The following is a 27,254-nucleotide window of genomic DNA, read 5'->3' as shown; positions in this document are numbered from 1 at the left end:
GAGCGGCTCCCTCGTGGTCGGCACTCGTGGCGGTTCAGTCGTCGGGCCGTGCCGACGAGTGCCGAGCCGAGACACAGAGCTGGGAGCAAAGCCGGCGCGGTGCGAGCGCCCCGGATCGCTGCTCCGCAACGGCGGCCGCTGCTCCGCGCGCCTCCCCTTGGCTCTCACGCGCGCTCCGAGCACAGCGCGCGCCAACGAAGGCGGCGCGCGCCGCCGTGACGTCACGAGCCCCGCCCCGGCTGAATGGGGGCGGGGCCGGCGCGGCAGGGCCGGGGGCGCGCGTAGGGGGCGGGGCGGGCGGCGCCGCCGCGGCGGGCGGCAGTCGGGCGGCAGCGGCCGGTGCGGGAGGCGGCGCGGGCGCGCCCATGGTGCGGCATGTCCAAAACGCTGCGGAAGAAGCGGCACTGGCTGAGCAAGGTGCAGGAGTGCGTGGTGTCCTGGGGCGGCCCGGCGGGCCCCGACCCCGAGCTGCTGCACGGCGGCGCCGAGCGCGGCGAGTTCCCGTACCTGGCGGGCCGGCTGCCGACGGGCGCCGAGGGCGCGCCGGGCCCCGCGCTGCTGTCGGGCAAAGCGCCGGCGCCGGGGGACGTGCTGCTGGAAGTGAACGGCACCCCGGTGAGCGGCCTGACGCACCGCGACACGCTGGCCGTCATCCGGCACTTCAGGGAGCCCGTGCGACTCAAGACCGTGCGGCCAGGTGAGCCCGCAGGCCGCGCCCGTGCGCTGCGGGCCCGGCGTGGCGGCCTTCGGGCGGCGGGACCGGAGTTGGAGCGGGGCGGGCGGGGCTGCGGGGCGGGCGGGGGCGGTGGCTCCGGCGGCTCCGGCGCCGGGCCCGGCGGGGCAGAGCGGTGCGGGCGCTCCGTGCGTCCTTCGCGGCGGCGGGCAGCGCGGGCAGCGGGAGCGCGGTCCGTTCGATTCGTCTCGCCGTAGGTTTGGATTCGTTCTGGGCGCGGATGCGATAAATCCATCGGTCCGTGTGCCTGGCGGTGCCAGGCTGTGTTGGTTCCCCGCTCCCCGGGTTGTAATGGTCGGCTGTGAGCTCGCTGTGCCCTGTGTGAGCACCGGCGGTGCCGCAGGGGCTGGCAGCTCCGCGCTTCTTATCTATCCGCTTTGTTCTGTGCTTATTTGCGATCCCCGGGCCGTCGTTTGGTTGTAGGTAATGTGTACCTGAAGGCAGTTTCCTCTTTTGACCGCTAATTAAGAGTTATCTGCTGTGCCCTGATGGGTATCGCCTGCATAAAGCAGAACAGAAGTGACCCACGGGAGGATCCTGGAGAGCTCTGGAAGTCTGATTGAAATGGAGAAAACAGAAAAACAGAAAGGGTAAATAAATTGAGGAATAAGTTCATTAATACAAGGCAGTAATAAATCTTTAATTAAAAGAGGAGAATTTAATGGGAGATGGAACTCAAAGTATCAAATGGAATTGCGTTTGCTCTGGAGGGCAGCAGGGATGTTCCTGTGCTGGGATTTCCATAGCAGAGATGTCCCAGACTTCACATTAAAATTGCCAGAACAGGTATTAGGATGAGTGTATGCAATGTCAAGCAGAAAGGTGCTGTAGGACAGGTGAGGGTCTCACGATGCCCCACACAGAGTGGTGGGATGGGGCTGCTGAGCACTGGGCTGAGCCTTGTGTGTACAACTGGCTTTTTTCTGCTGATTTTTATGTAATTTTTGGAACAAATCATATCCATGCTCGAGATGGAGCAGCTTTTCCATGCTAGAACATATTGTGAACTTATTTACCACATCAGATGGTTTTGGCAGCAAGCTTCTGTGTCAGACTTGCTGTCCTTAAGCGCAGCAGCTCGCAGCAGGCTGTTGCTGTTGACACCACACGGAGCTGGGGGTGCATGGAGGAGCACAGAGGCAGCAGGCAGAGCTCTGCGGGGCTCCTCTGCTCCCATCCCAGTGCTCCCAGCAGTGCCGGGGCTGCAGAGGTGGTGATGCGTGACGCTTTCCGTGTGTCTGAGCTCTGAGCCCATCCATGCTGCATCCTTCTGAGATCCCGTGCAGGGATCAAGCTGCCTGTTCTGAGTGGGGCTGAGTGCAGGTGTGCAGCGGATGGGAGCCGGGCTGCCTGCTGCTCTGAGCATCCTTCATTAAAAGGCAGCAACAGCTTTCGTTGGCAGCAGTGAAATCTGTCTGTGATCCTTCTAGCAATCTCACGGAAAATGGAAAATGGAAATTTCAAGATACTGTTTAGTCTTGTTTGGTAAGACACTCGAATGATATGAATACTAAATTGAACGCCATCTGTTACGTGCGGATTGGGAACGATGGACCACTTTGTTGCTGAAGGACTGGTTCCTTCCCTCTCTGGCCGTGTTCTCTGCCCCACAGAGTGAGGCCGTGGGTTGGTGCCCAAAGCACCGTGATGGCTGTCAGCAGCCGTAGGTGTGTGCAATTTGTAACCTCCCATTCCTCTCTATACGAACATGTTATTCTTGGCATAGAGCATCTTGCCATTCCTTTTCGCACACTCCTTTGTTTAAATCTCGCAGCCATGAGTGCTGTGATTTCACCAGCTCTAATTATTCTATTCTTTCTTGGTGCGTTAGCTTCAAACGATAATGAGGCCTCATGTGGCCAGTTAAACAACCGCTGTGCTGCTGAACGCTCTGAATTTGTTCCCTTCAGGGTGCTGCTCTGTGCTGTGCTCTGCTCGCTGGGGCCTCTCAGGCAGCGCCGGACTGGAATCACCTGAGCTGGGCACGGTGGTGACATCAGCCCCAGAGCCACCCCATAGCTACAGGGTTTGTAGGGTGGGTTAACTTGGTGCTCCAGGTGACCTGAAAGCAAAGCCTTTCTGCTCAGACAGCTGTGATTGAGACACCTGCATGTGTGTGTTGGTTGTGACAGAGAGGATTTTTTGTTTTTCCGCTCTTACAGTCCTGGTTTGCCTGCTAGCCCGGAACTAACTTGCTTAAAATCCTTGAAGTGTCGGTTGGCTCTGCTCTGCGATGGCAGGAGCTGCTGTGCTCAGTGGGAATGAGCATGAATCTTCATTAGAAGCCGTGGCTTCAGCCACACATCGCTCCCTGGTTCTGTCTGAGCTCTCAGCTGCTGTAACCAGGGCCTCGTTGGTTGCAGAAAATGACTGGGTTTCGTTGTCTCGGAAGATTCAACTTCCTTAGTGTCTTTTCAAAGTTTTTTGTTTTTTTTTTAGCTTCTTCTTGAAGTTATTTTTCAGCTGGTGATTCTGAAAGTCTGAAAAATATAATGAGCAGCATGCACTCAGATTGAGAGCTGAAAAAACTCCTCAGGTTTCGGTTGTTGCTCTGATTTAAGGCCTTTGAATGCATTCTTCTGGCTCTTCAGGATGCCTCCTCTTAAGAGCTATCTCCTCACATCCACACCTGTTAGTTAAATTGTGTATTGTTCCCTGAGCCAGAGCAGTTTTCTTCTTTAAAGCAGCTTTATTCCTGGGAGCTCTGGATGTGGATGAAGAAAAGCACAAGCTCTTCTGCCGTATCTGAGAGTCACTCCTTGCTTCATCCTGGAGGGGAAAACAACGACGGTGAGAAAGTCTGCAGAATTGCACTGAGTTGCTTTGAATCCAGAATCCCCCCCAGTTCCCTTCTCTGTTGCTGCTGGGTGCTGGGCCTGCGCTGCTGCTCTGTGCCCTGCGGCGTGGCTTTGGCTCCATGCAGGTGCAGCTTTTGAGGTGACACAACATCAGAACGGTCCTCTGTGCAAACGTGCGTCACCGTGCTTTTGTGGCAAGACAAGAAATGGAGTGTAGTTTTTCAGGGGTTGCTGGTTGCTTTTAGTTGTGTGCAGTGTCCTCAAATGAAAAGTCACTGCTGTGTTTGCTGTCAGTCCTGCGTCGCTCTGCCCTGCTGAATGGAGCAGTTTGCATAACTTGATTCATCTCAGGAAAGCAGTGTGTAATATGTAAGTAAGGAGTTAATCCCTTTAGGTTCAGGGTTGCTGTATCTCTTCAGTTATCTGCATGAAAACTGTAAAACTGGAATTCCAGCTCTGCCAGACCGTGGTGTGCTTCCGTGTGCATTTTGACTGCGTTCTACTTCAGTGCTGTTTCATTACTGACTTTGGTAATAAATACAATCAGACTAACAGCTGGGGTCTGATGAATATGGATCGTGGGTTCTATATAAATACCAGAAGTGGGAATCTGGGAGAGCTGTGTAGAGATACGTTATTTTCATCTGCGTGGTGATGAAGCATTCTTTCAAGAGGCGTTGAAGGCGGTCAGCGAGGTTGGCGTGGTTGTATGGAATTACTGCTCACTCAACTTTCTTTAAACCTGCTGCGTTTGGAAACATTTGCTGCTTTCTTATCAATCTAAACTAGTGCTGTCCTGATAGGAGAACAGAAACCCAGGGGCTCACGGCAGCGACAGCAGCAATGATGTCTGCCCAGCGCTGTGTACTTGGATCTGGCCACGGTGGAAAACCTTTACTCTGAGAGACAGAGGAGGGTGGAATTACAGCACAGAGGAGCAGGAATGTGCCGTGCTGTACTGAAGAGCAGCCATGGGAGCTTGTTGCTCCTCCTCTCAGTGCAGGTAGGAGGTGACTGGGGCAGGTAACCAGCGGCAGCAGGAAGTGAGAGGTCACCAAAGGGAAGCTCTGCCTGAGCCCAGCGGTGTTTGCAGAGTGAGACTGCACATGCTGCAGGAGCATTGCATGGGGGAAGGCACAGCCATCCCTCCTTTCTCCTGCTTGATTCCTGTGTCTCCCCCAACTTGTTTCCTCCTTGCAGTGAAGAGCTGGGAGCGCTCCTCTCGTGCTGTGTTGTTCACAGTGCTTTTGCTCTGCCAGCCAAGTGGGAGCTGCAGCAACTTGAGGGATCTCCACAGAGACACACATGTGCTGGAGGAGTTCCTGGGGTGCCAGGGCTGGGCTGGAGGAAGCCCTGCCTGAAAAACATTCTTCTGAAAAGCGACTGGTCTGTTCTAAAAGCGACTTACGCTGTTGCACCTGGGAGATGAGTGATGTTTACTCCATCCTGCATTCTTGGCTCACAGGTTTACAGCTCTCCATAGCTGTCTGCAGGCCGTGATGGGTTTACATAAAAACACTTTCAGAAGTTTCCAATCTAAAGATGCATCATAGACTAAACACTGAAGTCACTTAAAAGAAGGAGCAGCTCCTCTCCTCACAGCCCAGCCTCCAACCCACACCCTGTAGGTCTGGCCATTAGGCATCTCACTTTGTAGTGTAAATGTGAGGGTAGAGCTGTGTCCTGGAAATACAAAGGAATGGTTGGTATGTTCCAGTGCTGTTTATGTTCTGGTAAGCAGATGGGGTTTGAGGTGCTCAGCATCTGCCTCTCTCAGGGCGATGAACAACACTGAAGGCCATTTTGCATTTTAAAATGCAAAGTCAGGAGCTGTGTGCAGTCATCTGCCAAAAGTTGCTCTGAAAAACAATCATGGATATTCTGAAGTGCAGCCTGCGTGGAGTGTAGGAATAAGGAGCAATGGGTTTAAATGCCCCCAATGCCTTTTCAGAGAATCTTTGATAAGGCACCTAGGGGGAATTTCATTTCCCTTGGACTGAGGTTGTTTTGCAGTTAAATTCTGAGAGCAATTTGGTGCTCATTATGCTTTGAGATTCAAATTGTATCCCTTCTATTAGGACAGCTTTGGTATGCAGGAGAGGAGGTAGCTTGTGATTAGAGCCCTGGCACACTGCTTTGCATCACTTCACCATTTGGGAGTTTGGTCAGCTTTTGAATGTTCTGTGGGCTGTGAGGAGGGAGGTGGTGGTGGGAGCTGCCTGGGGCTGTTCTGCTTGGGTTGCGTTCTGCACACAGGTGTGGTTGTGGCAGGGTGAGAGGTGTTGACCTGAGGTCCTCACTGGGCTGAATCAGGAGTGGGCCAGGGGGCTGTGCTGGTGGGCCAGGGGGATGCTGACCATTAGGATGCACTGTGGGCCTCCTGCAGCAGCTGTGAACCAAGCACTGCTCACATGGGTGTCCATAGCAGGAGCCAGCAGGGGCATTCAGGTTGGCCTGCAGTGCTGGGGCTGCCATCCAGGAGGTCCTGGAGGATTGCAGCACTCTCTGAATACATGAGAAGAAGAAGCACATCGGAGGTGAGCGGTGTTGAGAGCAGGGCTTCAGTGAGCACCAAGCAGGAAAATCCCTCTTAAAATAGGCCATAACAAAAAGAAGTGCCTGCTTCAGCGTGGATTTTCCTTTTTCCTGCAGGATCAAGGGGAATATCACAACACAAACATGACTGAAGTGGGAACGAGGGCTGTTTGGTTCCATTGGCACATGCCTGGTGTTTGTGCAGCTGTGGCTGCCAGCTCCGTGCTGCGGCCGAGCCCAGGGCGTGTGTATCTCTGCCACTTGGTTCTGCTTTTCCCGACACTGTTAAAGAACAAAACATAAAACTGCTGACCAGTAATTTGAACCCAGTGTAACTCAGCATGCTGATGAGATATTTTCCTACTTGTACGTAAAAAGCTAGGGACAGTGGATTTTTAAATAATCGTGACACAGGTTTGGCTGAAATGAAAGTGAGTGCAAAGCAGTTAGGCCTTCTCCTGCCTTTAGGATTTCATTGTCCGTAGATGCAAGTTTGCTTTGGTTACAGCCCTCATTGGCGGTGACCTTCGTCCAAACGAAGGTTTGCTAAAGGCTTGCTGGTGCTGCTCATTAAATCCAAGAGGATTAACGTACAGTTTATTTCCTCTAAACCCACAGAACTATCAGGAAATAACTAAGCCCTAAAGTTTTAGGTTTGCAGAGATGATTTCCTCCTAATGCATGTACTTGGGAGGAATTTCAAAATCCCGTTATGTAAGAGGGAGGCAGAGTCCCCATTAATCCCAGGGAATGATGTTTAATGGCTTGTTTCATCCGTTATTGGTCTAAAGAATTCCTCAGAAATCAGCTGACCCAAAGTGCCAGGGAAGTATTTTTACCTCTGTTGCTGAAACTATTACTGCTCAGTAATTTCACTAATCTCCTTTGCAGCGAGATTAGATTGCAAATGCTTTGATGCAGGGAGGGCTGTGTTTGTGAAAACAGCTCAGTAGCCGCAGGCACCGCCGAGTGGAAGTGCCAGTAAGTGAAAAGCAGTGCTGCTCTGCTGCCCAGCAATGGTTTGAGCAATGGTTTGAACCATCCATCGCCTGGATTGCGCTTCAGATCGGCTGTGGTTTGCCATCGTTCCAGCCCTGCCCAGCTGTGTGCTTCTCAGCCCCCAGGACGTGGGGCGGCAGGTTCTGTGTCGTGGAACAACTGCACAACTTGTGCCGGAGTGGCAGCTCTGCTGCCCTACTTACGTGGTGTAAAAATACCTAATCCTGAGGATTTTATTTCCCTCTCTGTAGGGCAGCGGAGAGTAATTACTTTTCTTTAGTGAAGGTAGAGATGCTGGAAAAGTTTAATTAATGCCCGTTAGGAGATGCCAGTGATACTTAAATGAATTCATCAGGGCAAGGCACTTAGCGCTCATCAGAACAGCCAGCAGTTGCATGGCTGTATGTTTTTGCACTGAGTTGCTAATGGCTGTGCAGAAGTACCTGCAGACACTGCTTGACACTGAGTGGAAGAGGAATTAAGGTATAACCCCCCAAAAACTTCATCTTTCTAATGTAAATGGATGTAAAGGCATGAGAGCCTGGGAGGGCTGGAATCTACCTGTGATCACAGATGTGAGCCTTGAGGTTTGTGCTGAGGAGCCTTCAGCCTCTCCTGTCCCCGTGCTGGTGGAGCAGATGCTGTGAGGATGGCACCAGAACAGAGCTGCACCAGTTGTCTCCACCGGAGCTGTGAATCCCTCTGAAAAAAGAGTGGCAGACACGTTAGTGCTGTTCATATGGTTCCTCATCCCAAATGCTGGCATCGGAGCCTTCCAGAGCCTGGAGGATACTACTGCTGGGCCGTGACTGCAGGAATTTAACCAGCCCTGCTTGGCCATGCAGCAGCTCTGCCCTGGTTTTAGCACGGGTTCTAGGAGGAAAAAAAGACAACACAGCTGTGTGTGTGGAGAGGAGGAAGGTGCTGCTGTTCTGCTGCTGCTCCTGCAGACACGGAGCTGCTCTGCTCAGGAAGGAATGTGAGCATCGCAGCATTGCATGTGATGTTGCTCCATTCAGTCATCAAACTCTGCTCCGTGATGTGGAGTGTCGTGGTATAGGAGTAGTACAAGGGTTTGTACCTGAGGAGCTTCCATCCGTGCTTTTTCCCTAATGCAGGAGAGGAGAAAGGACTGACATCAGTTCCCGCTTTGTTGAATCACCCTTGGGGACATACGGTTGTTGTTCTGCAGTTGTAATTTGTTGCCTCTTGGCAAATACATCTTTTCGTTTTTTTCTTTCTTAATTGAACTACATTGTTAAGAGGTCCATTGCTCTCTCTGGTTCAGGTGGTTGCAGAGATGTTGGATGTGAAGGGAACTGAAAGGAAAGCTGTGCCTGCTCAAGCGTGATGAGATCTGCTGCTGCTCCGTATTTCATAGCACTGCAGCGTGGTTGGGTTGAAGAGACCCGGAGCCCCCGGCCCCATCCCCTGCCGTGGGCTGGTTGTACCTCTGCTTCTTCATTTGCCTTCAAATAGTGGTGGAAGTAAATGTGGAGGTACTGAGGGTGGCTCTGAATAAAGGAGCGCTTTGGTAAAGGTCTGTTGTGGGTATCCAAATATCTGCTCTGTGAAATGCTGCGCCCTGGCAGTAGTAAAGCATTTCAAAGAGATGGCTCCAGAATGAATATAGCTGGGGGAGGATGACAGGAAAGGCAACGATGCAATAAATAGAGGGAAAAATGGCTGTGTGTCAGTTCTGGTTTCCCTGTTGGGGTGTGTGTATGTAGCTGCCTTCTGATTGATTGTGAATTGAGAACAGGAATTACATTTGGCTTTGCCTGTAAAGCTGTCTTGTTATTTGAAGTGCATTCTTATGAGAAGAGCTCCATTCCTGTGTCAGCCCGGGGTTGGGGAGCTCTGTGAGCAGACACGGAGCAGGCCTGCCCTGCAAGAGTGCACCCCAGAGCTGGGACTGTGGGGCTGTACCAAGGGATCTCATGGCCTGCGTGAACATCGCTGCTCTGCTCAAGACATCTACCTTGTGGAGAACGTGTGGAGGCAATAATGAAGATGAAGTCACCTGGAGAAAGTCGATGACAGGCTGATAACTCATCCTTCACACGGCCGCTGCGGCTGCCTGCCAAGGGAGTTGTTTTCTGTTCTCTTCTTTGGATTTTAATTGGTGTGTGATTTTTGCTGTTGTGTCAACGTTGTGACAATGAGGGACAGCGTGTGACTGGGATGACGAGGTGGCTGCAGCCCGGCACTGTCAGACTGCTCAGGCTGCACCCAGCTCAGGCTCCTATTTATGATAGAAAGCACAAAGTAGAAATGAGAACAGCAGTTTTCTTACTGTGAGGTTGCTGCCTTTGTTTATCCTCTCTGCTTCAGCTGGTTCTGCTTTATAATGTGTTTTCAAGTAGTGGAAGAAGTTTGTTCTGAAGGTAAAAACTAACCTGCAGAGATCTGGGATAGGAGGAGATAGCCAGAGTGTCTGTGGGACACGTGGGTTCATCAGTAATCCAGAGGATCCCGTATTAATTACCAGCAGTTAATAGACTCATTTACCAGTTCCAGTTTCCATGTGCTCTGCTGAGACCTCTTCCTCACTAACTGTGAGATAAGGAGAGGAGAAATGCTGAGAAGCAGATGTTGCATGACCAAGTACCCAGCTGTGCACTAACAAAATGAATCTCCTGGTAATTAGTTAACAATTCCTTGGCAGTCAGAGGCATATGTAAAACAGTAAACACAGCATGGGGAAATAATAATAATAAAAAACATTAAAAGCACTTTCTGAGCTTTAAAACATTGGCAGCGTCCTTTCAGCCATCTGTGTTGCTGAGGAGCTGACTGCTCGGTAAGTCATGCCAAGGTCAGAGCTGACTTGCAGCCCTTAACCCTTTGGCAGTGAGATGTAACATCCTGCTTGCTGAGCGTGGTTGTGTATCAGCACGGCCATCAATCAAGGAGAGCAGTGGTGTCAGTGGTGCTGACACACCTCTGTGTTCAGTAGGTGCTTCTTATGGAAGGAAAGCAAGAGCTGAAAGGTGGACTCGGATGGGCATGGTGCAACTGAATTGCTGTTAATTTTTTTCTGGTGCTATTGGTGTAGCCCTGGAGGGAATAGAACATCTGATTGTGCCCTAACCGTTGTGCTTGTAGGGAAAAAGTTGGGCTTTGTTCTCAGAGCTGTGTGTAGTTCTGTTACTTTGTGTATGGTTCATCTGTAGTCTACTAGTTATTCAGCTGATTTACCAATCACTTTTAATACAAACCCCACAGTTTACCCCAGTTTTCTCTGAGCCCCCCGTGGCCCAAACACTTTTATTTATGGAATACATCAGAGTGGTACCAGTATGTTCAGTCCATTGGAAGTGTTCACCATCTGCATCCTCCTGGGGATGTAGCGCTGCCGCATCACCACAGCAGTCCCTGCTCCGTGCTGCAAATTCTGTGCTTGCACGACTATGAATTATGAACAATTGGTTAGGGCAGGAAACATAATCAATCAATTAAAGCCTAATGAAGCTTTTTACTTCAGAGTAGCTTCATCTGCTAAAATATGACGTCGGCTGCTGAGAAGGGGTGGTCTGTAATCGCTTCTCAGGGCATCCTGTGCACCTTGCCAGTCAGAGCTGGGCTGTGCACAGCTCCCAGTGGGATTCCAGGCTCTTTGCTGAGCTCAGGGCTCCCTGCCTGGGTCCTGAGGACATCCCAAGCTGGCAGAGCAGGCGGCTGCAGCAACCTGCCTATAGCTGGCAGCAGCCTGCCCTCACTGCCCAGCCTTCTAGAGTGGCATTGCAAATACACAACAGCTTCGCTTCGGGAGAGAATGCTCTAGGGAATGCCAAAGACCAGTACCACTGTATTTTGTGATGTGCTGTGGAGGGCTTTCTGCTAAGAAAGAGCTGATGAGAAGCTTTGAAACATCCCAAGGTCTGTGTTTGACCCCATAGCACCAAGCCTGGCTGCCCTGCACCCTCCAGCAGTGGGGCTGGGCCTGGCTGGGGGTGAGCAGGCAGCAGCCCTGCCTCCTGGCATCTGTTGGTCTTGAGGTACTTTTCTTGAGGTTTTTTTAGGTTACTGTAGGGCACCTGTGGTTTGGATGTGCTGACTGTAAAACTGTGGGATGAACATTGGGTGCATTTGCAGAGGTGAAAGTTTCAAGTCCTACAGGATGCTGTAAGGGTTTAAGGCAGTCGTGATTGGCACTAAGTGCTGTTTTGTAGGTTGTGTTTTGAGAGGAAGTCATTTTCTTGTGTTATTCTTACAAAATTAATGTGACTTGGGCAACGTAAAAGTTGCATTGCTGTTTATACCATAATGCTGACATGTCAGCATGAAAGCTTTTCTCTACCCAGCTTGGTTTGCTAATAGATGTGTTGGACAACATGTGAGAAACATGAGCTCCCTTCCAGCCCTTTTCCTGCAGAAGAGGATACAGGGACATGCAGTTTGGGCCCTGCGCTCTGCCATCACCCCGTGCCCAGTGAGCAGGGCAGACTGAGCAGCACTTTTCTCCATCCAAAATTGAGAGCAGTGTGAAATTGCATGAGGCAGCATCAGCATTAGCCATGGCTGTGCACATCTGGAGGCAGAAGGATTGTGCTGAGTGCACCTATCAAGCAGAGGGAGCTTTTGGGGGGGGGTGGCAATGCTGCTGTTTACCAGTTAAACTTGGATGTACCTGTAATCAATACGGCTGTGAGCACGGCACGTTTGTTAATGTGATGCAGAGGAGTGCTGACCTAGAACGCAATGTCGGTGTTTTTGAATCCCTGGGAGTCCTTGGGAGCGCAGTGAGGCACTGCTGTGAGTGCTGGAGCCTGCATTTATTGCTGCACTGCCTCTCTGGCGCTGCAGGAGATGTCCTCGGGGAATGTCACTGCTGTGTCGGAGGTGCTGGGCTTTCCAGAGCTCCTGGAAACAACCAAAGCCTCGGTGCTGAGTGCTCTTGGGTGGAAATGTCTTGAAATTGGGGGTGAAGTTTAAAACAAGAAGAAGCCCAGAGCCTGGCAGATGGGAAGTAAGGTCACTGCTATCCCTGAGTTGTTAACAATGTTTGTGTCCGTGGCTCTGCTCCGCGATGGCTGTTGATGGGCGAGGAGCACATGGGAACAGCAGGGAGAGGAAGCAGGGACGATAATAAATGCCTCATTTTGGCTGCAGTTCACGGTAATTCTTCATTTTTCATGGTCGGTCTAATCCCAGCATGCGAAGCTGGACTGCTCACGGATAGTTTTTTGTGGTCAAAGAGCTAATCTCTAGCCCCAGTTGATATGGACAGAGCTGTCTGCTCAACAAAGCTCTCTGATTACATTTCAACGTGAGCCAGCGCATGGGAATGAGCTGCGCTGTTAGGAAAGCAGTGATACTCAAAGCGAGGGGATGTGGGGACAGCTGTGGGGTCCCAGAGCAGAGCTTGGCTGCTGGGCTCGGGCAGAGCAGAGCTTTGTGGAGCTGCTGCTGCCAGCTGTGCTGTTCCAGGAGGTTCCTTGCTGACGGGGCTTCCCGTGTCTCAGGAGAGCACGAGCACAGTGTCACTGTCGAGCTGCTTCTCTGCCAAACTCCAGCCCGAAATAGGTTAGTGGGCCTAGAAATTATGCGCAGTGTAATTGTGTGTCTTGCTTCCTATAAAAGTAGGCTAAAAATAAGCCCGTGTCGTATTTGAATAAGTTCTAATCAGCGCATTCCAAAAAAAAAAAAAGAAGGTCTTGGCATGTGAACACGTACCATTCTGCTGGGAAAGTAATGCCAAGTCCCAAACAGATTAAATGGCTTGTGTAACACAGAGCAGCTGCAAGGACATTTTTCTTTGGGGATGTGACTGAAATGTGTCATTCTATAGAGCTTCACGCTGCTTAAGCAATAAGATATGGTGTGTTATCCATATGTCAGTATGTGAAATGTGACACTGCGTTGGGACAGGCACCAGGGCAGAGCATTTTTACCCAGGGCAAAACCAGTGCAAGTTCTCCGATTGGGACCCTTTGTTGGAGAGGGTTGTTGAAGCAATGCTTGCAAAGCATAACTCTGAATTGACACGTTTGCTGCGGATTACGATAGGGAAGCATTGATGTTAGAGCAGTTTTGTTCATTTGTGTATGCTAATTGTGCCTCCTGGAGCAAATTGCTTTGCTTCAAAACTCAATAAATAATTTTCTCTACTGTGACTGTACTAAGACCCCACACTGGAAATGTAAGGGAATGAATGGGAGACTGTCTATAAATTTGGAAGAACAAGCTGTAGTTACCCTGCAGAAATTTGCCTCATTGTTTGGATTGCTTGCCTTTGTTTTGCAGCGTTCCAGCTCTGTATCTGCTCAATTACGAGCAGATTAAACATCTCATGTATTACTACAACCTTAGCAGCTATGGGGGATTCTGATTTCATAGCTGTTGCCTGTGTGCAGCTCTGCAGAGCGAGAGCAGCAGCAGCAGCCCTGCTCCTACCAGACAGCCCCGTAGGTGTGCTCGTTTGCACGCTGATTAAAACTCAGCAAGAGACGGAGCGCTTAATTAGGAAGCCTTAATAAAGCCATCCGTGCTATTCTTAGAACAACTCTGAGTTTTTAAGTTTTTTTTGGGCAATTTTTGATCCTTCAACTTTGTGTAGCCTGCGCTTTGGATGCACATGAGCAGTGTGCAGTGTGACCGCGTGGCAGCAGCAGGTCATGTTATGTCCTGTCCTACTGATGGGCCTTCATCTCCTGCAACGATGTCAGAAACTTGCTGGCTGTCCTGCTTTGCTTTTCTGCTTCACTTTCAGAGGTAAGGTTTGATCTCACAAATCTAAGTTTTGTTTGGTGAGGTCTTTCATGCTCTCCAGGATGCATTCACTGAGCTTTCTAGATACCCATGTGAGTCCTTTTCTCTGCCTGAGTCTGGCAGTGGCAGAGGAGTTTGAGTTCTTTGTCATCAGTGTGAGCACGACTTACTTGAGCTGGTAGCTGTGTGCCATTCTGGCAGATGGAATATTGTGGGGGCTGCTAGAAATGAGGACAGTGCTGAGGGCCTGGGGAACGGGCAGCACTGGCAGTAGGCAGAGGGAATGATGGTTGTCCTGCTGAGCTGCAGCTCCAGCTTCATCTGGTGCATGAAGAGCAGGACCTCGAGGGCGGCTTCCTGCTGACAGCTCTTCCTCTGACTCTTATTCCCACAGCCACCATACGGTGTCAGAATAGAAAATGCTTTCTGTGAGCCAGGAGCAGAGGAAAGCAGTAGCTCTCAACTTGGAGGCACTGCCCTGTAGGACCTGAAAGCAAAATCATGGGATCATAGGATGGATTGGGTTGGAAAGGACCCCGGGGATCACTGAGTTCCAACCTCCCACCACAAGGAGGGCCACCAACCTCCAGATCTGGCACCAGCCCAGGCTGCCCAGGGCCCCATCCAACCTGGCCTTGAACACCTCCAGGGATGCACGGGGCATCACAGCCTCTCTGGGCAGCTGTTCCAGCACCTCACCGCTCTCACAGCAAAGAACTTCCCCCTGACATCCGATCCAAGCCTTCCCTCCTTGAGCTTAAAACCATTCCCTTGCCCTGTCACTGTGTAAATTTTTGTCAACTGTGGTACTTTCAGGAAGTTGTGAACGTGAGCCACGTGTGATACAATGGACCTGTGAAGTATGGGGAGGCATCTTGAGAAAAACAGAGAGGCAAAATGTTTCTTCAGAATATAACAAACCTTTATAAATATGCATAACATTGTTGATCTTTTCTGTGCTTTTTCCTGAAGAAAATTCTCAATCAAAGAGAGGAGAGTCACCATATGTTATGCAAAAGGTCAAACTGTTCTCTTGCGGAAAGTTCTTTTGCATTTCTCTTCCCCCTCTGTTCAGTTGAAGGAAATGGTTATGTTTGCGTTTTATTTGAAACCCATTCATTACTTTAAATCATTTGAGTTCTACTCATATCTCCTTCAGTGTCTGATCTTATATCAGAAACAGCTGTACAGCTCTTTGTGCTCTGCCATTCTCCTGTTTAATAATAGCTACGCTGAAATACTTGGCATTATCAGAGAAACCCCTACCCAGTTGTAATTCTCCCGACTCTCTTTCCATGGTTAATGGATTTTTGTGTGCGTGCAATGTACTACTGTAATTATATCTGATAATATTATATTTGAAGCTTGCCATCTGAAAGTTTCAAGTTCTTTGCTCGCAGGATTTCCCTTTTGAAGACCCTTAAGACTGCAGGCAGGCGGCGGATCGGGCTGTGCCACCACTGCATCACACAGAACAAAGTGAAGCTGAGGTCGGTGCCTGGCCAGCTCTCCCTTGGCCCCTTTGGGTCTTTGGGCAGCACTCGGCAGATGGAAGCAGAATCTTTCTGTGGAAAAACCTTTTCGCTCCACAGTGCTGGGTCCTCTTTCCTTGCTTCCAACATTGTCAACTGACACATCTGTTTGCAAACTGAGGGAATTGTTAGTTGGGTAACAAGTGTTATTTTCATACGCTAACCAAATGGCACTGAAAGAATCCTGTAAATGCCATCTATTTTCTGCCAGTGTTTTCTTGCTTCCTTCTGCACTGAACAAAACATTTTTTCTGGTAGTGGATGAGGAACCTCGCCGTGGATACCCACAGACAGGAGGCTTCTGGTGCACTGCGTTTTGCTGTTTCCACACCACCGAAAATGAAAGAACCAAAGGACGGGGCACAGCTGCTGCTGCTCACACTTCATCTCTTGTCCTTTCCAGCCCTCAGTGTGTTTCAGAATTAAGCTGTGTTAGGATTAAAAGCCCAGAGCTCGCATCTACTGGTATTTTCTGCGTGTGATGCAGCTGAGCTGGGCTGTGTTAAGGGGAGCTTTGGTCTTGGCTGGATTCAGGCACTACCAGGGTAATAGAGAGCTTTGTGGCAGCCTTGCTTCAATCCGGAGAAACGGTTTTTCATTTATTTCTGTACTGTAAACCAAACATTTGATTTTTTGAATGCTATGGTGAACGATTTGTTAAGACTGTAAGGCTTATCTCCACCACAACTTCTGTAAATACAAATGTATTACCGAGATTTCATTGGACAGAGTGTAACAAACTGCAATTAAATAAGCCTTTCAGCGTAAACCCTTTAATATTTTCTCGGCTTTCAAGTGGTAAATGAGTCTGCCTTAATGGGCTGCTGTGACTTTGAACTGTCTTGAGATTTTTCTTCTGTACAAAAGACTCCATGTAAATTCTTCTGTGGGTTGTTCTGCATCTGTCATGTGAAGGCAGCTCGGTCAGTGCGACATACCCTGCACACGATGGTGGATTTGCAGAATATCTTTAACGACACATCCATTGCTCCATGAAAGATCCTTAATTCAATTTTCTTGAAAGCAGATTGACGCTAGTCGCATTCTCTCAGCAGGTCACCAGCAGATGCTCTTCACCCCTATTTCTTTACAGCACAAAGAAACAAGGTTCGCTGTTGTAGCTGGAAGCTCACAGAAGGTTTTGCTGCCTTCCTCTGCACAGTGCTGGTGCATCCCAGCCTGGCCAGTCTGTCCTGTCCTGTTGCTCTCCGGCCTTGGGGCGTTTGGTGGGGATGTGTAGAACCAGTCTGGTGAATGCTTCCATTTGCATAGCTCTTCAGGATTCAGTTATAAAGTGATCTGTGCTCTCCTTGTCTTCAGTCAAACCATTTATTCTCTGCAGACATTCAGCAAAGTGAAATTCGGATCCCAAGAGGCTTGAGCAAAATTTTGCACGAGCGTTTGAAAGCTTTTGTATGGCTGCCTACTGAGGAATTTAATATATATATTCAAAATATTTTCTCTTTAGAGCATGATTCTGAGTTGCTGTACCTGCTTTGTTGCCTGTCTGTGTTCCCAAACAGCCCAGCTTGCTTTCATCTGTGCTCCTCCACTTCTCCATCCCAGGGCGGTGTCCTCTCGCATCACACAGCTCTCTGGGCCCTGCACTTTTGGCAGTGTGGCTGAGCTCTCATTCTGCATCTCTGACAGAGCCCTGTGCTGAGGGAGGAGGTGAAGAGTCTGCTAATACAGCCAGAACAGATGAGCAGCATGTTTTGCTCTTTTTTCACGACCTTTAAAAATCTAAGGTGTTGGTTTCATGTGGTTTCTGGGTGTTTTTTTTTTTTTTTATTTTTTTCATTTGTCTTAGTGAAATATATCATTTGCATTTCAAATCCAAAATTATGCTTTTAATGTATTTGGCTCTTCTCCCACCTTTGTTCCAGAAAATCAAGTTTTGTTCTTTACCTTGTCCCTTCTGCTCGGTGTGCAGGGGGAACTTGATGTCTTCTGATGAGTTTCATCATCAGCAAATGTCCCCACCCAACCTGTGCTTGCTGCCCTTATGTGAGCAGTGGGGCAGCAGAGGCCTACAGGACCTTGTCTGAACCACGGCCAGCCTGGCTGGGTCCTGGCAGGATGCTCCCAGCTGTGTATGGAGATGTGGGTGCAGTGAATGTTCCAAGCTGCACGCTGGGCCCACTGCTGCTCAGTCCCACTGACAGGCAAACAGCACGCTGTGTCTGTCACATTCCTAACATGCTGCTCTGCTCTCGGTGCTGGGAGCATCCTGTGGTGACCTGAATGTAATTGATGGGTAGCATATAGGAATTGTTAAGTGTTGTGAGCTGAACCTGGTGATTTTCTTTCTTGTTGTCCATTAGAAAATAATGCAGCAGCTGATTGCTCTTTTAAGAAGCTTACCTGATTCTCCTTGGTGTTTTTATGAGGAAGTGGCTGTGCTCAGTGAGTGCAGTGTCAGGGTCTGCAGCTCGTGCTGAATTACACCTCTGAGTCGTTGCTGAGGAGCTACAGAGTGAATGCTGTGCACGCATTGCTTTGGTTTCCTGGAGCAGCACACCTGGTTTGTGCAGCTGGGAGCTGCTTTAAATGGCTTTTGCTTAGTCACAGAATCACAGAACGGCCCAGGTTAGAAGGGACCTCAAGGATCACGAAGCTCCAACCCCCTGCCACACGCAGGGCCACCAACCTCCCCATTTCATAGCAGCCCAGGCTGCCCAGGGCCCCATCCAACCTGGCCTTGAACACCTCCAGGGATGCACGGGGCATCACAGCCTCTCTGGGCAGCTGTTCCAGCACCTCACTGCTCTCATAGTGAAGAACTTCCCCCTGACATCCAACTGAAATCTTCCCTTCCTCAACTTCAAACCATTTCCCATTCCAAAAACCATTTCATTTTAGTCAACTCAAAGACCAGTTAATGTTACTTTTGTACTGGTACCAAGATGTAATTAAATGGTGGATATTCTCCCTTGCCCAATGATGGTTCCTGCTGCAGTGTGAGTGTTCTGCACAGCCCCGTATGCTTGGCTGTGTCACAGTGTAGGGAATCCCCTCAGTGTCCCCTCTGCTTCGTTCCCACTGCAAACCAGAATTGCACAGCAGGATCTAATCCCTGCTTTTTTTTTTGTTCTTCAATGCTTAAAAAAAAAAAAAAAAAGCCCCTGTGAGCCTCTGGTGTGCAGGATAATCTGGGGAGGGGCTGAGGGGATTTAGGGTGAGGAGCAGCGCGCAGTGTTTGTGCGCCAGTTGACTCTAGTTCAGGATCTCTGTGGGTCTGCATCACGGGACAGTGGGTTTCATGCAGGATCCTCTTCCCATGGCTGTGCCTTATGGCCCTCTCCCCTCCCCTGGGCCTGCTGGCAGTGGCCGAGCTGTGTTTGACTGCTGGCCTGCTGTCCATCCATCAGCTGGGCTGTGCGGCCGCTCCTCAGTGCTCCTTCTGACACCTGCAGCCATTCCCCCTTCACATCCATTCCCTCGCATTACGTTTCCATGCTGGGTGCTGCAGTGAAGGTGCGTGCCCTAACAATGGATTTTCTCATTTGCTAGCGAAGTTAACGTGCTTTTAATGAACTGCTGCTTGGAAAAGTTGCTTTTCTTGTTAACAGCGAGGTATTTTTTTAAAAAAAAGGAGGAAAGAAAAATGCCTCCCAACGCCGCCGCTGCTGTTTAGCATATAGAGGTCATTGTCTCAGCAGCTGTTGGCATGGAAACGTCGCTGAGCTCCAGCACAGAGCAGTGCCTGCTGTGCACCGCAGGCTGCGTTCACACCTGTGGGCACGGCTGTCACACAGCCCCTGCACCCACAGCATCACCCGCAGCTACCTGTGGAGTTGCAGTGCTGTCTCTTACGGTTGGGCGGTGATTCGTGTATCAAAGCTTGAGTGCTGCTGTTCTGCCAGCACTGGTATTTCAGCTGTGGGCTTGTTGGGGTTAATTCTAGTCATGCTGTAGCAGGAAGCAGCTGTTTGTGGCAGTGTGCTCAGCATTCATACTCAGGTACAGCTTTACCCCTCTGTTTATGAGGTGAAAGCAAAGGGCTGCTGCCCTGTTTGTCCCCAGGTCTGTCCTCGGATCAGCTCCGTGCTTTGCAGTGCTGCCGAAGCCTTTTTGTTAGCGTGCTTTTCCTCCCGGATCCGCACTTAAACAGTTCCTTTGTGGTTAATTTAAATGAAAGCAAGAGGATTGTGCCCGTGCATCTTAGAGAACCTGAGCGGTACAAAGGACGTTATTCCTCTCGACTGGTCCCTCTGTTGTGTGTGCCATCCGTAAGGGCAGCTCAGCAGCACGGCACGCAGCAGCGCTGCATTTAGCTTTCTTATTGCTCCCGGGGTCTGCTGGGCTGAGCTGTGTGCAGAGCGTGCTGCTGGGCTCCTGCAGGAGGAGGTAGCTGCCTCTTGCATAGAAACGGGCCCTAGAGGCCGCCTGGAGCATCCTCGCTCTTCCTTCAGTTTCCTGCTTTTTAATGCACGCCACTCGCTGTGACCTTCCCTCATTTTTGTCTGCCAAGTGTTTTGTTTGACTTTCTCCCGTTTTCCCCAGGCAGTGCTTTCAGCTTTGTGGTCGTGGTCAGAGAATGCAGTCCAATCTGCGAGGGTAATGTTAAGATTAACCCCGTAGCGTTGGCCCATCCTTAGGAGCAGTTTTAGTTGTACTTTTTTTCTTCCTTTGGAATGAGCTGATATTTATTGAGAAGGCTTTATAAGCTTTTACATTTTAGAGGGGGAGATGAGTGAATAAAGGCTCTGCAGGTCCACGTCCCTTTGGGATTTTTCCCACTTGCCAAGCCTCCCCTCCATGCAGCTCTCGGAGCATAGCTGAGAACCAGAATCATCTGCCATGGGGAAATCTGCCTCTATCGATCTGTGCAGAGATGTGCTCGTGTTGCTCAAGTGCAGCATTGTGGGTTGGGCTTTGACAGGGAGATGGATGGGCCGTTTTAGTAGTAAAACATTTTTTAATGTTGAGAAACCATCTTGCCTGCAAACAATGAAGAGATTTACGGTAAGAAATGGAAAATATTCTTCTTGGTGGAGATTACACCATTTGTTTTCATTTTCCGTGACATGTTTTGCTCATTATGCTGCAGGAATCAAATCCAAAGCTTCATAAAGAAAAGCGCGTGATGGCAAAGCAGGGAATTCAGCTCAGGGTTTGCTGTCATAACAGCAGAAAGTGCTTCACCCGTGGGAGCACTGCGAAGTTCTGCGCTTGGGAAGCGGTGAGGGGCTGAGAACTGTGCTGCTCACCCCACCCACGTGGGGTAATCAGTGCTTTACCCCCAGCACACAGCGAGGGTTATACTTTGGGGTCATCTTCGTGCTGTAAAATCCTTCTTTTGTCTCTGAATGTTGTTTCTTCAGCGCTAAATGAGGGTGGGAAATGAAGCCTGGAGTTCAGGGATGGAGTTGGGTGCTCCCTATGCTGCACCTGCTGTGGGCTGGGAGTGGGGTGGGCTTGCTTTGTGATGGGCCATCTTTTGGTTTCTGGTTTTGGTCATCTCGTGGGCAGACCTCCATAAGCTTAGCTGTGTGTGTGTCATTTCATACACAGAGTATTTTCTTTTTCTGAACAGATCACCAAATCACTGTAATAGGGACGTGGTTATGGGCATGATGAGGATGCGCTGATGGTTTTACTTGATGATCTCAGAGGCTTTTTCCAACCTTAATGATTCCTCCAGGCTCCACCTGAGGTTGTTAAGTTGTTAAAGGTTCAGGTTTTTGTTTTCGCTTTTTAAATGTAACAAACAAACCCAAGGATGCCAGGAGCAGTAGATGATACACAGAGTCACTGATCTGTTATGTTGGAGAAGGGAAAAGCATAAACCCACAAGAAACAGTACACGATGTGCCTTGTGGCAGTGCTTGGGTCAGTAGCAGTGGATGTGGCTTTGTCTCCTCCCCCCCTGACTGGCATCTCATACAGGAACACTTGCCTTGTTTTTAGGGTACGAGTGAGCTTTGTGTTAAGGCTGATGTGGACCTGGTGCCCATTCCAGCAGCAAGGTCTCAGCTCCCTTCAGAGGCCGCAGTTAAAATCACTCATACAACTGTTTCCTTACGTTCTGTAACCTGTTGCTGACTTCCTTTCAAAGAAGGCATTGAACATTACAGTTCTTGCTCCCGTCGTGCTGCACCGGTCCAACCATCTCCTGCATTGGTTTTAAGAGGCAACAACTAAAAGTCTTTTTCCCTGAAGCCCTGAGTGTTCTGCTGTAGTACGTAACTTAAATTTATCAGGGTCACTGAACCCTATTTAATGTGCTTTCTGGGAAGATGACAGGGTACAAAAGATTGTTTTGTACCCTTCTGTCAGAAGGATGAGGCAGTAATACAAGAGCTCGCTTATTTGTGTGCTGAAGGGGCCGTGGTTGTCTAGTGATGTGGCAGATTTGCTAATGATACCTGACAGAAGTATTGCAAAGGAATAATTGTAAAGAAAAAAAAAACACAAAAACAACCTCTTCTATCATGCAGTGTTTTAAAAAGAAAATATTTTCTTTTTGTTACATCAAGAATGCAGGCTCGTGTGTGACAAAATATTGAATTCAGGTATCTAACCAGCGGCAGTAAATTGAATGGAAGGTATTACTGCTGTGTATGTTTTGAAGCAGCTTTCTATCTGTGTGGGGTTTGAATCTGGATAACAGATTTCATGTTTTATTACTTTGTAGTTCAAAATACTTCACTGTCTTGCTTAGGAGGTTCTGAGGTTGGAGGGCTGTTGCTCAGTTAGGCTTAAAATCACCTTGCCATGTTTACACCAGCTGAGAATTAGGCTTTAGCAGTATGTTTTCCATTGAGATTATTCAATTTAAAACAACCCAAGCCTTTTGCTGCTTTCTTTTTTTTTGCAGAACTTCCAGCAGCGAAATACCATCGTTGGCATTTTGTTTTTTGGCTCGGTGTTGACAAAAGATATTTTTGTTTGTTTGTTTTTAAGGAAAAGTCATCAACAAAGATCTGCGTCACTACTTGAGCCTTCAGTTCCAGAAGGGCTCCATAGACCATAAACTCCAGCAAGTGATCAGAGACAATCTCTACTTGAGAACCATCCCTTGTAAGTATGTAATGGTTAGCCTCGTTTGATCTGTTTGTGCTCACCATCACCTCATTCGAGAGCTTTACACGTCTCCTCTCTTAACGTGGTGCACAGTTCTACCTTTTGGCAGGAGCTTTGTTCAAAGCTTTATGAGAACAGTTTCATATCTTAAGTTGCAATGACAGTAACTCCTGGTATGGACTGACAACACAGCAAAAACTTCGGAGTTCAAAGCTCAGCATTTCAAGAGTATCTGTGTTCAGTTCATTGGAAGTTGTTGTTAGAGTAGCCACGTTACTTCCCACTTGGGAAATAAATCTTCCTCAGAACAATCAAGCAAACATGTGAACGCATCATGACTGTGGGATGTCGTACACGTGTAGTTGGGAGGTTACATAAAGTGATGGAATGGCTTGGATTGGAAGGGACCTCAAGGATCACGAAGCTCCAACCACCCTGCCGTAAGCAGGGCCACCAAGCTCCACATTTCATAGCAGCCCAGGCTGCCCAGGACCCCATCCAACCTGGCCTTGAACACCTCCAGGGATGCACGGAGCATCACAGCCTATAGGGTGACTGAGGATGTGATGAACCTGCTGGGTGATGCTGTTAAAAAAGCACGAGGAGATGGTGGCAAGAGGCAGAGGGGGGTCTGTGGCCAAGGAAGAAGAGGAAGGAGCAGGGCAAGGACAAACTGAGTGTCACAGCAAGACTTGATTAGCTGGAGGAGCTGGATGGCCCACGGGTCTTTTTAGCTGTGCCAGCCCTTCTGCTCTGTGCATCTGCTAGCATCACAGTCCAACCAGCACAGGTGGGAGCCTGCTGCCTTTATCTGTATGTTACCTACATGGCTGCTGCTGCAGGTGAGGATTCCCAGGGAGCACCTTGTAAGGCACAGGGTGCTGGGACAGCTGCCAAACATCCCGTCTTTGCTTTTCACTCTTCTTTATCTTTTCATTTCTTAATTACCACAAAACCATCCTTCACCTTGTCTTAGAGGTCCTGCCATTTAAAAAGATTCTCTGCTGTCTGAATTTGAGTATTCACTGCACTAAAAACTTCAGAGTTTGTCAGCTAACAGTTTTGTAACTACAGAGATTCCATTCTCTTGTTACAGCCGTTACCATTTTGAACACGTCTGCTGGTTTGTGAGTTCCTTGAAAGCTGATGATGGTGAAAAGCCATTTATTTATTAGCTGCTCTCTCTCTGAGATAATTCTTTCTGAGTTAATGCTGCTCCCTCAAAAAAAAAGAAAATTAAAAAAATTGATGTATGCCCTTCCTTCTTTGAACCTAATAGGATTTTAATGAATTAGTAAATTCCTTTCCAGGGGAGCTTTAATTAAGCTGTTATGACAGCAGGTGGCCCTTACTTATAGACACAGAAACTTGCAGAACTTCTGTATGTAATACAGCAATTTACTGATCATGTTGAAGCAGTTAACCTAAGCCAGTGTTTGGAGTGCAGATGTATTGCCCTCTGAACTGTAAGGTTAAAATACGATTCCTCTGCCTGTTTATGGATTTTGTGGCCCAAAGATTAAGTGTATTTAGTCATGTTGACCTCATTACTGAATTAATACGGATGCTCAAGAAATGATGGGGAGATGAAGCACCCATACAGCTGTATTAAAGTACCATAGTTCTTAAACAGTCTCCCAGATTCCCAGACTGCTGTTGCCTAGCCCATGTAATCATCAGCTTCTACAGTGTAAGTTTTTGGTTCGCTGAACTTAAGGAAAAATTTCTAATTACTGCCTCGTTCTGCTTTTTTCTTCCTCCTTCCACCATAACTTATCATTCCTACACGATCTCTTGGCCTAGTTTTTACACATTATTGTTCACTTGCTTGCATAGCAGAATGAGGTCATCATTGTATGAAGCCTCAAAAATATCTTGTTTTCATTTATTGTGACAGCAGGCTGCATTTGGTAAGAAGGCAGGATTTCAGTACCTTACAGTTGTGTTTTCTCTTTTTCCAGGCACTACAAGGGCTCCCAGAGATGGGGAAGTCCCTGGCGTAGACTATAATTTCATTCCTGTGGAGCAATTCAAAGCACTGGAAGAAAGCGGAGCCTTGCTGGAAAGTGGAACGTATGATGGTATGTGGGTGAAGCTTATTGGAATGGGAATTCATTTCCAGTGCTCACATCCAGTATCTTGGTTTCTGTAGCTCTCTGTATCCAGGAGGTGCCACTTTTCCTACTCGCCTTGATGGTTTCATGTTGCCTCTCCACTACTGCAGTACCTATCGTAGAGCTGGAGTGCCTATGAGAGGAGTACTGGTCTTTTTCTTTTCTTTCTTTTCCCAGTTTTATGGGACAGAGGTGTTCTTCTCAGAGGCATGCATTAAAGGAATGGGAGGCAAGGGAAATCCTGATAAAATAGGGAAAAGCTGTTTTGAAGTTAAAAACATTTCATTGAAGGCAGTGAACCACAAGGAAGCAGTTAGCTAGAGACCTGGAACTGCTATCGTGATAGCCTTCTGTTGTGATTTAAGGGGTTAGATAGCAGGCAGAGAGAACTTCAGAGGGATGTGAGGGACCTTAATGTGGGAGTGGAGGGAGTGGACCCCAAACCTACCTTTGTTTGAAGCAAGTGGGTGAAGAGAGGAGTTGCACAACCTTCAGATGTCTGTTACAGCATCCCCTGCCTGCAGTTGTGCTTCAGGTAATGTTTGTTCTTTGTTGCCTCGTGCTGTAGAATGATTTACTTTTTGCCTTTCTGCAGAAGAAATGCGGACGTCTTACATTGCTTTTTGTACGTAAATATCTGCAATATAATCCTGCTAGTGCTTGGACAAGTATCAGTGCTTTCATTATCCTGATGTCTGTCTCGTTGGCAGGTAATTTTTATGGTACTCCAAAGCCTCCAGCAGAGCCCAGCCCCTTTCAGCCTGATCCGGTGGATCAAGTTCTCTTTGACAATGATTTTGATACTGAATCACAGAGGAAAAGAACCACATCGGTCAGCAAAATGCAGAGGATGGACAGTTCTCTCCCTGAAGATGAGGAAGAGGAGGAAAAGGAAGCGGTCAATGGCAGCGGAGGGATAGGTTGGTTACAAGGGGAGAAATTCCCTGAAGTATTTTATGAATGAATAAGAAGTATACAAATAGTATTCATGCTTGCTTGAACTGCTTCCTTAGTTTTAGTGAAGTTTGAGAGCAGTTTTCTATTCAGGCGGGTGTTTTTGCTTTCCTTTGAAATTACATTTTAAAAAGAAACAGCTGTTCTCCCAGCCAGATGTGCAATTGCATCATAAAATGCACTGCTCAGTAGAGAACATGTAGTGCTGGGCAGCAGCCAGTTACTTGATTGGGAAGGAAAAATTTATCCATAGGACAGAATCCCTTTGCAGAGTGTAATTCATGCCCTGTAAATTTAATCGTTTCATTTTGGTCAGATTACCAAATCCAGGAGGTTTTAGTGAAACAATCAGTCTGAGGGGCAGCACCAGCTCGTACTGTAAAACGTTCAGATTATTCTGCTGAAAGGAACTGCAGGATAACCCGAGGGAGTGTTTGTGGAGAGGAGTAAAGCACAGTGCATTGAGACCGGACCAGTGTCCAGTAGGATGTTGCAGAGATTGGCAGCACGCCCTTTTCGTTTTGCTGTCATGGTTATTCCTCTCGAGGGGGAAGAACTGATGTTGGAGAGAAGCCGTCACATTGAATTTGCAGCTGATCCCGTGTGTGAGTGTTTAAGAAAGGCTTATATTGACCAGACCTGACCTAATCTTGTTGGCTTCAGGGTTGGCGACGCCACAGCACAGGGCGCCCGGTGGCCTGGCTGGTGGTGATGTGAAAGTCGTGGGCATCATCGTGTGGCTGGGGATAGCAGGCATCACCTCTGAACTGCCAACCTGAGGCTTGAATGAAGTGTTAGCAGGGATTTTTGGGGAGCTTTTACCTCTTGTAGCTTGCAGGAGAGAGGTGTGTTTGTCTTACTGGCAGTTTGGGTCTTTTCTACGTTTCAGTGCTGGTGCTTTGAGGAATATTAGTAGGACTTGTATATGTTTATTTATGTTCTGGTGGCATTACAAACACTGTTCTCTGTGTGAGGAGGGACACAAATTAGTCAGCTTGCGTTTCTGCCCGTGCTGATTTTGTAGCTTAGGCTCAGACAAATAATATGAGGTTAATTCTCTTTGGCAGGGGCAGAACAGAGTTCAGTGTTTTCATGTCAGCTTTTCAAAGTCCATAGCTGAAAAAAAAAAAAAAGAAAAAAAAAGTGGAAAAATGCTCATCACATCCAGGGACATGTTTGACATTCTCTCATAGCCAGATTAAGAGGGTGGTGCTTAGTGAGAAACAGCATAAGCATCTGACAAATAGTAATGCTTTCCCTGAACAACTGCAGAAAACAAAGAAAAACACTCAGATTCTTCTGACTGGATGAAACCTGTTCCCAGTTACAACCAGACAAGCAGCTCCATGGACTTCAGAAATTACATGTCAAGGGATGAAACCCTGGAACCTCTGCCCAAGAACTGGGAGATGGCCTACACTGACACTGGCATGATCTACTTCATCGAGTGAGTACCCAGCAGGAAAGATCTGAGCTGAAGAGCCGCAGTCTGGGAGCTGCCTAAAGCTCTTACAACTCTCCTTTTTCCTTATGTTTCTGTATGGAATTTTGTATCTTTCCTCTCTTGTTCCTTACTGATAATGATTTGTGCTACATATTTGATAGTCATTGTGCAGGAAGGTGTTACGGCTCTGTGGGCACAGTCAGTTTGCAGTGTTGTGCATCTCACAAAATGCAGAGCTGGGTGGATGTTGGAGGGGAAGCATCATATAAACTTTTACAATGACAGGTCTCTCTGAAAGCTGAGAACTTGTGTGTTCTTTCTTCTCAGCGTGTTCCTTGGCTGGGAATACCTGCTTGAAGAGATGAGCTGCACAGATTAAACCTCAGGATAGAAAAGCAGTTC

At 48.5% G+C, this 27,254-nt stretch overlaps 1 protein-coding gene across 4 annotated transcripts in view; it reads left to right on the top strand.

The window, feature by feature from the left end:
- Positions 1–327: 327 nt before the first annotated feature.
- The window catches only part of MAGI3 (membrane associated guanylate kinase, WW and PDZ domain containing 3), a 50,936-nt gene continuing 24,009 nt past the window's right edge, over positions 328–27,254 (top strand). For 2 of the 4 annotated variants that reach the window (XM_052698085.1, XM_052698084.1), the window contains exons 1-5: positions 329–697; positions 22,221–22,337; positions 24,302–24,421; positions 25,165–25,374; positions 26,681–26,855. In XM_052698085.1, the coding sequence (XP_052554045.1) occupies positions 376–697; positions 22,221–22,337; positions 24,302–24,421; positions 25,165–25,374; positions 26,681–26,855 (944 nt within the window). In that variant the 5' untranslated portion in view covers positions 329–375. Of the gene's footprint in view, positions 698–22,220; positions 22,338–24,301; positions 24,422–25,164; positions 25,375–26,680; positions 26,856–27,254 lie in introns of those variants that run through there. The other 2 variants (XM_052698087.1, XM_052698086.1) reach the window with 2 other exon arrangements.

Source organism: Tympanuchus pallidicinctus, unplaced genomic scaffold (genome assembly GCF_026119805.1).
Source record: "Tympanuchus pallidicinctus isolate F22 unplaced genomic scaffold, pur_lepc_1.0 scaffold32, whole genome shotgun sequence".
Classification (NCBI taxonomy): Eukaryota; Metazoa; Chordata; class Aves; order Galliformes; family Phasianidae; genus Tympanuchus; species Tympanuchus pallidicinctus.
Note: the sequence above shows the minus strand (reverse complement) of the source record. Positions and strands in the feature narration are given on the sequence as shown.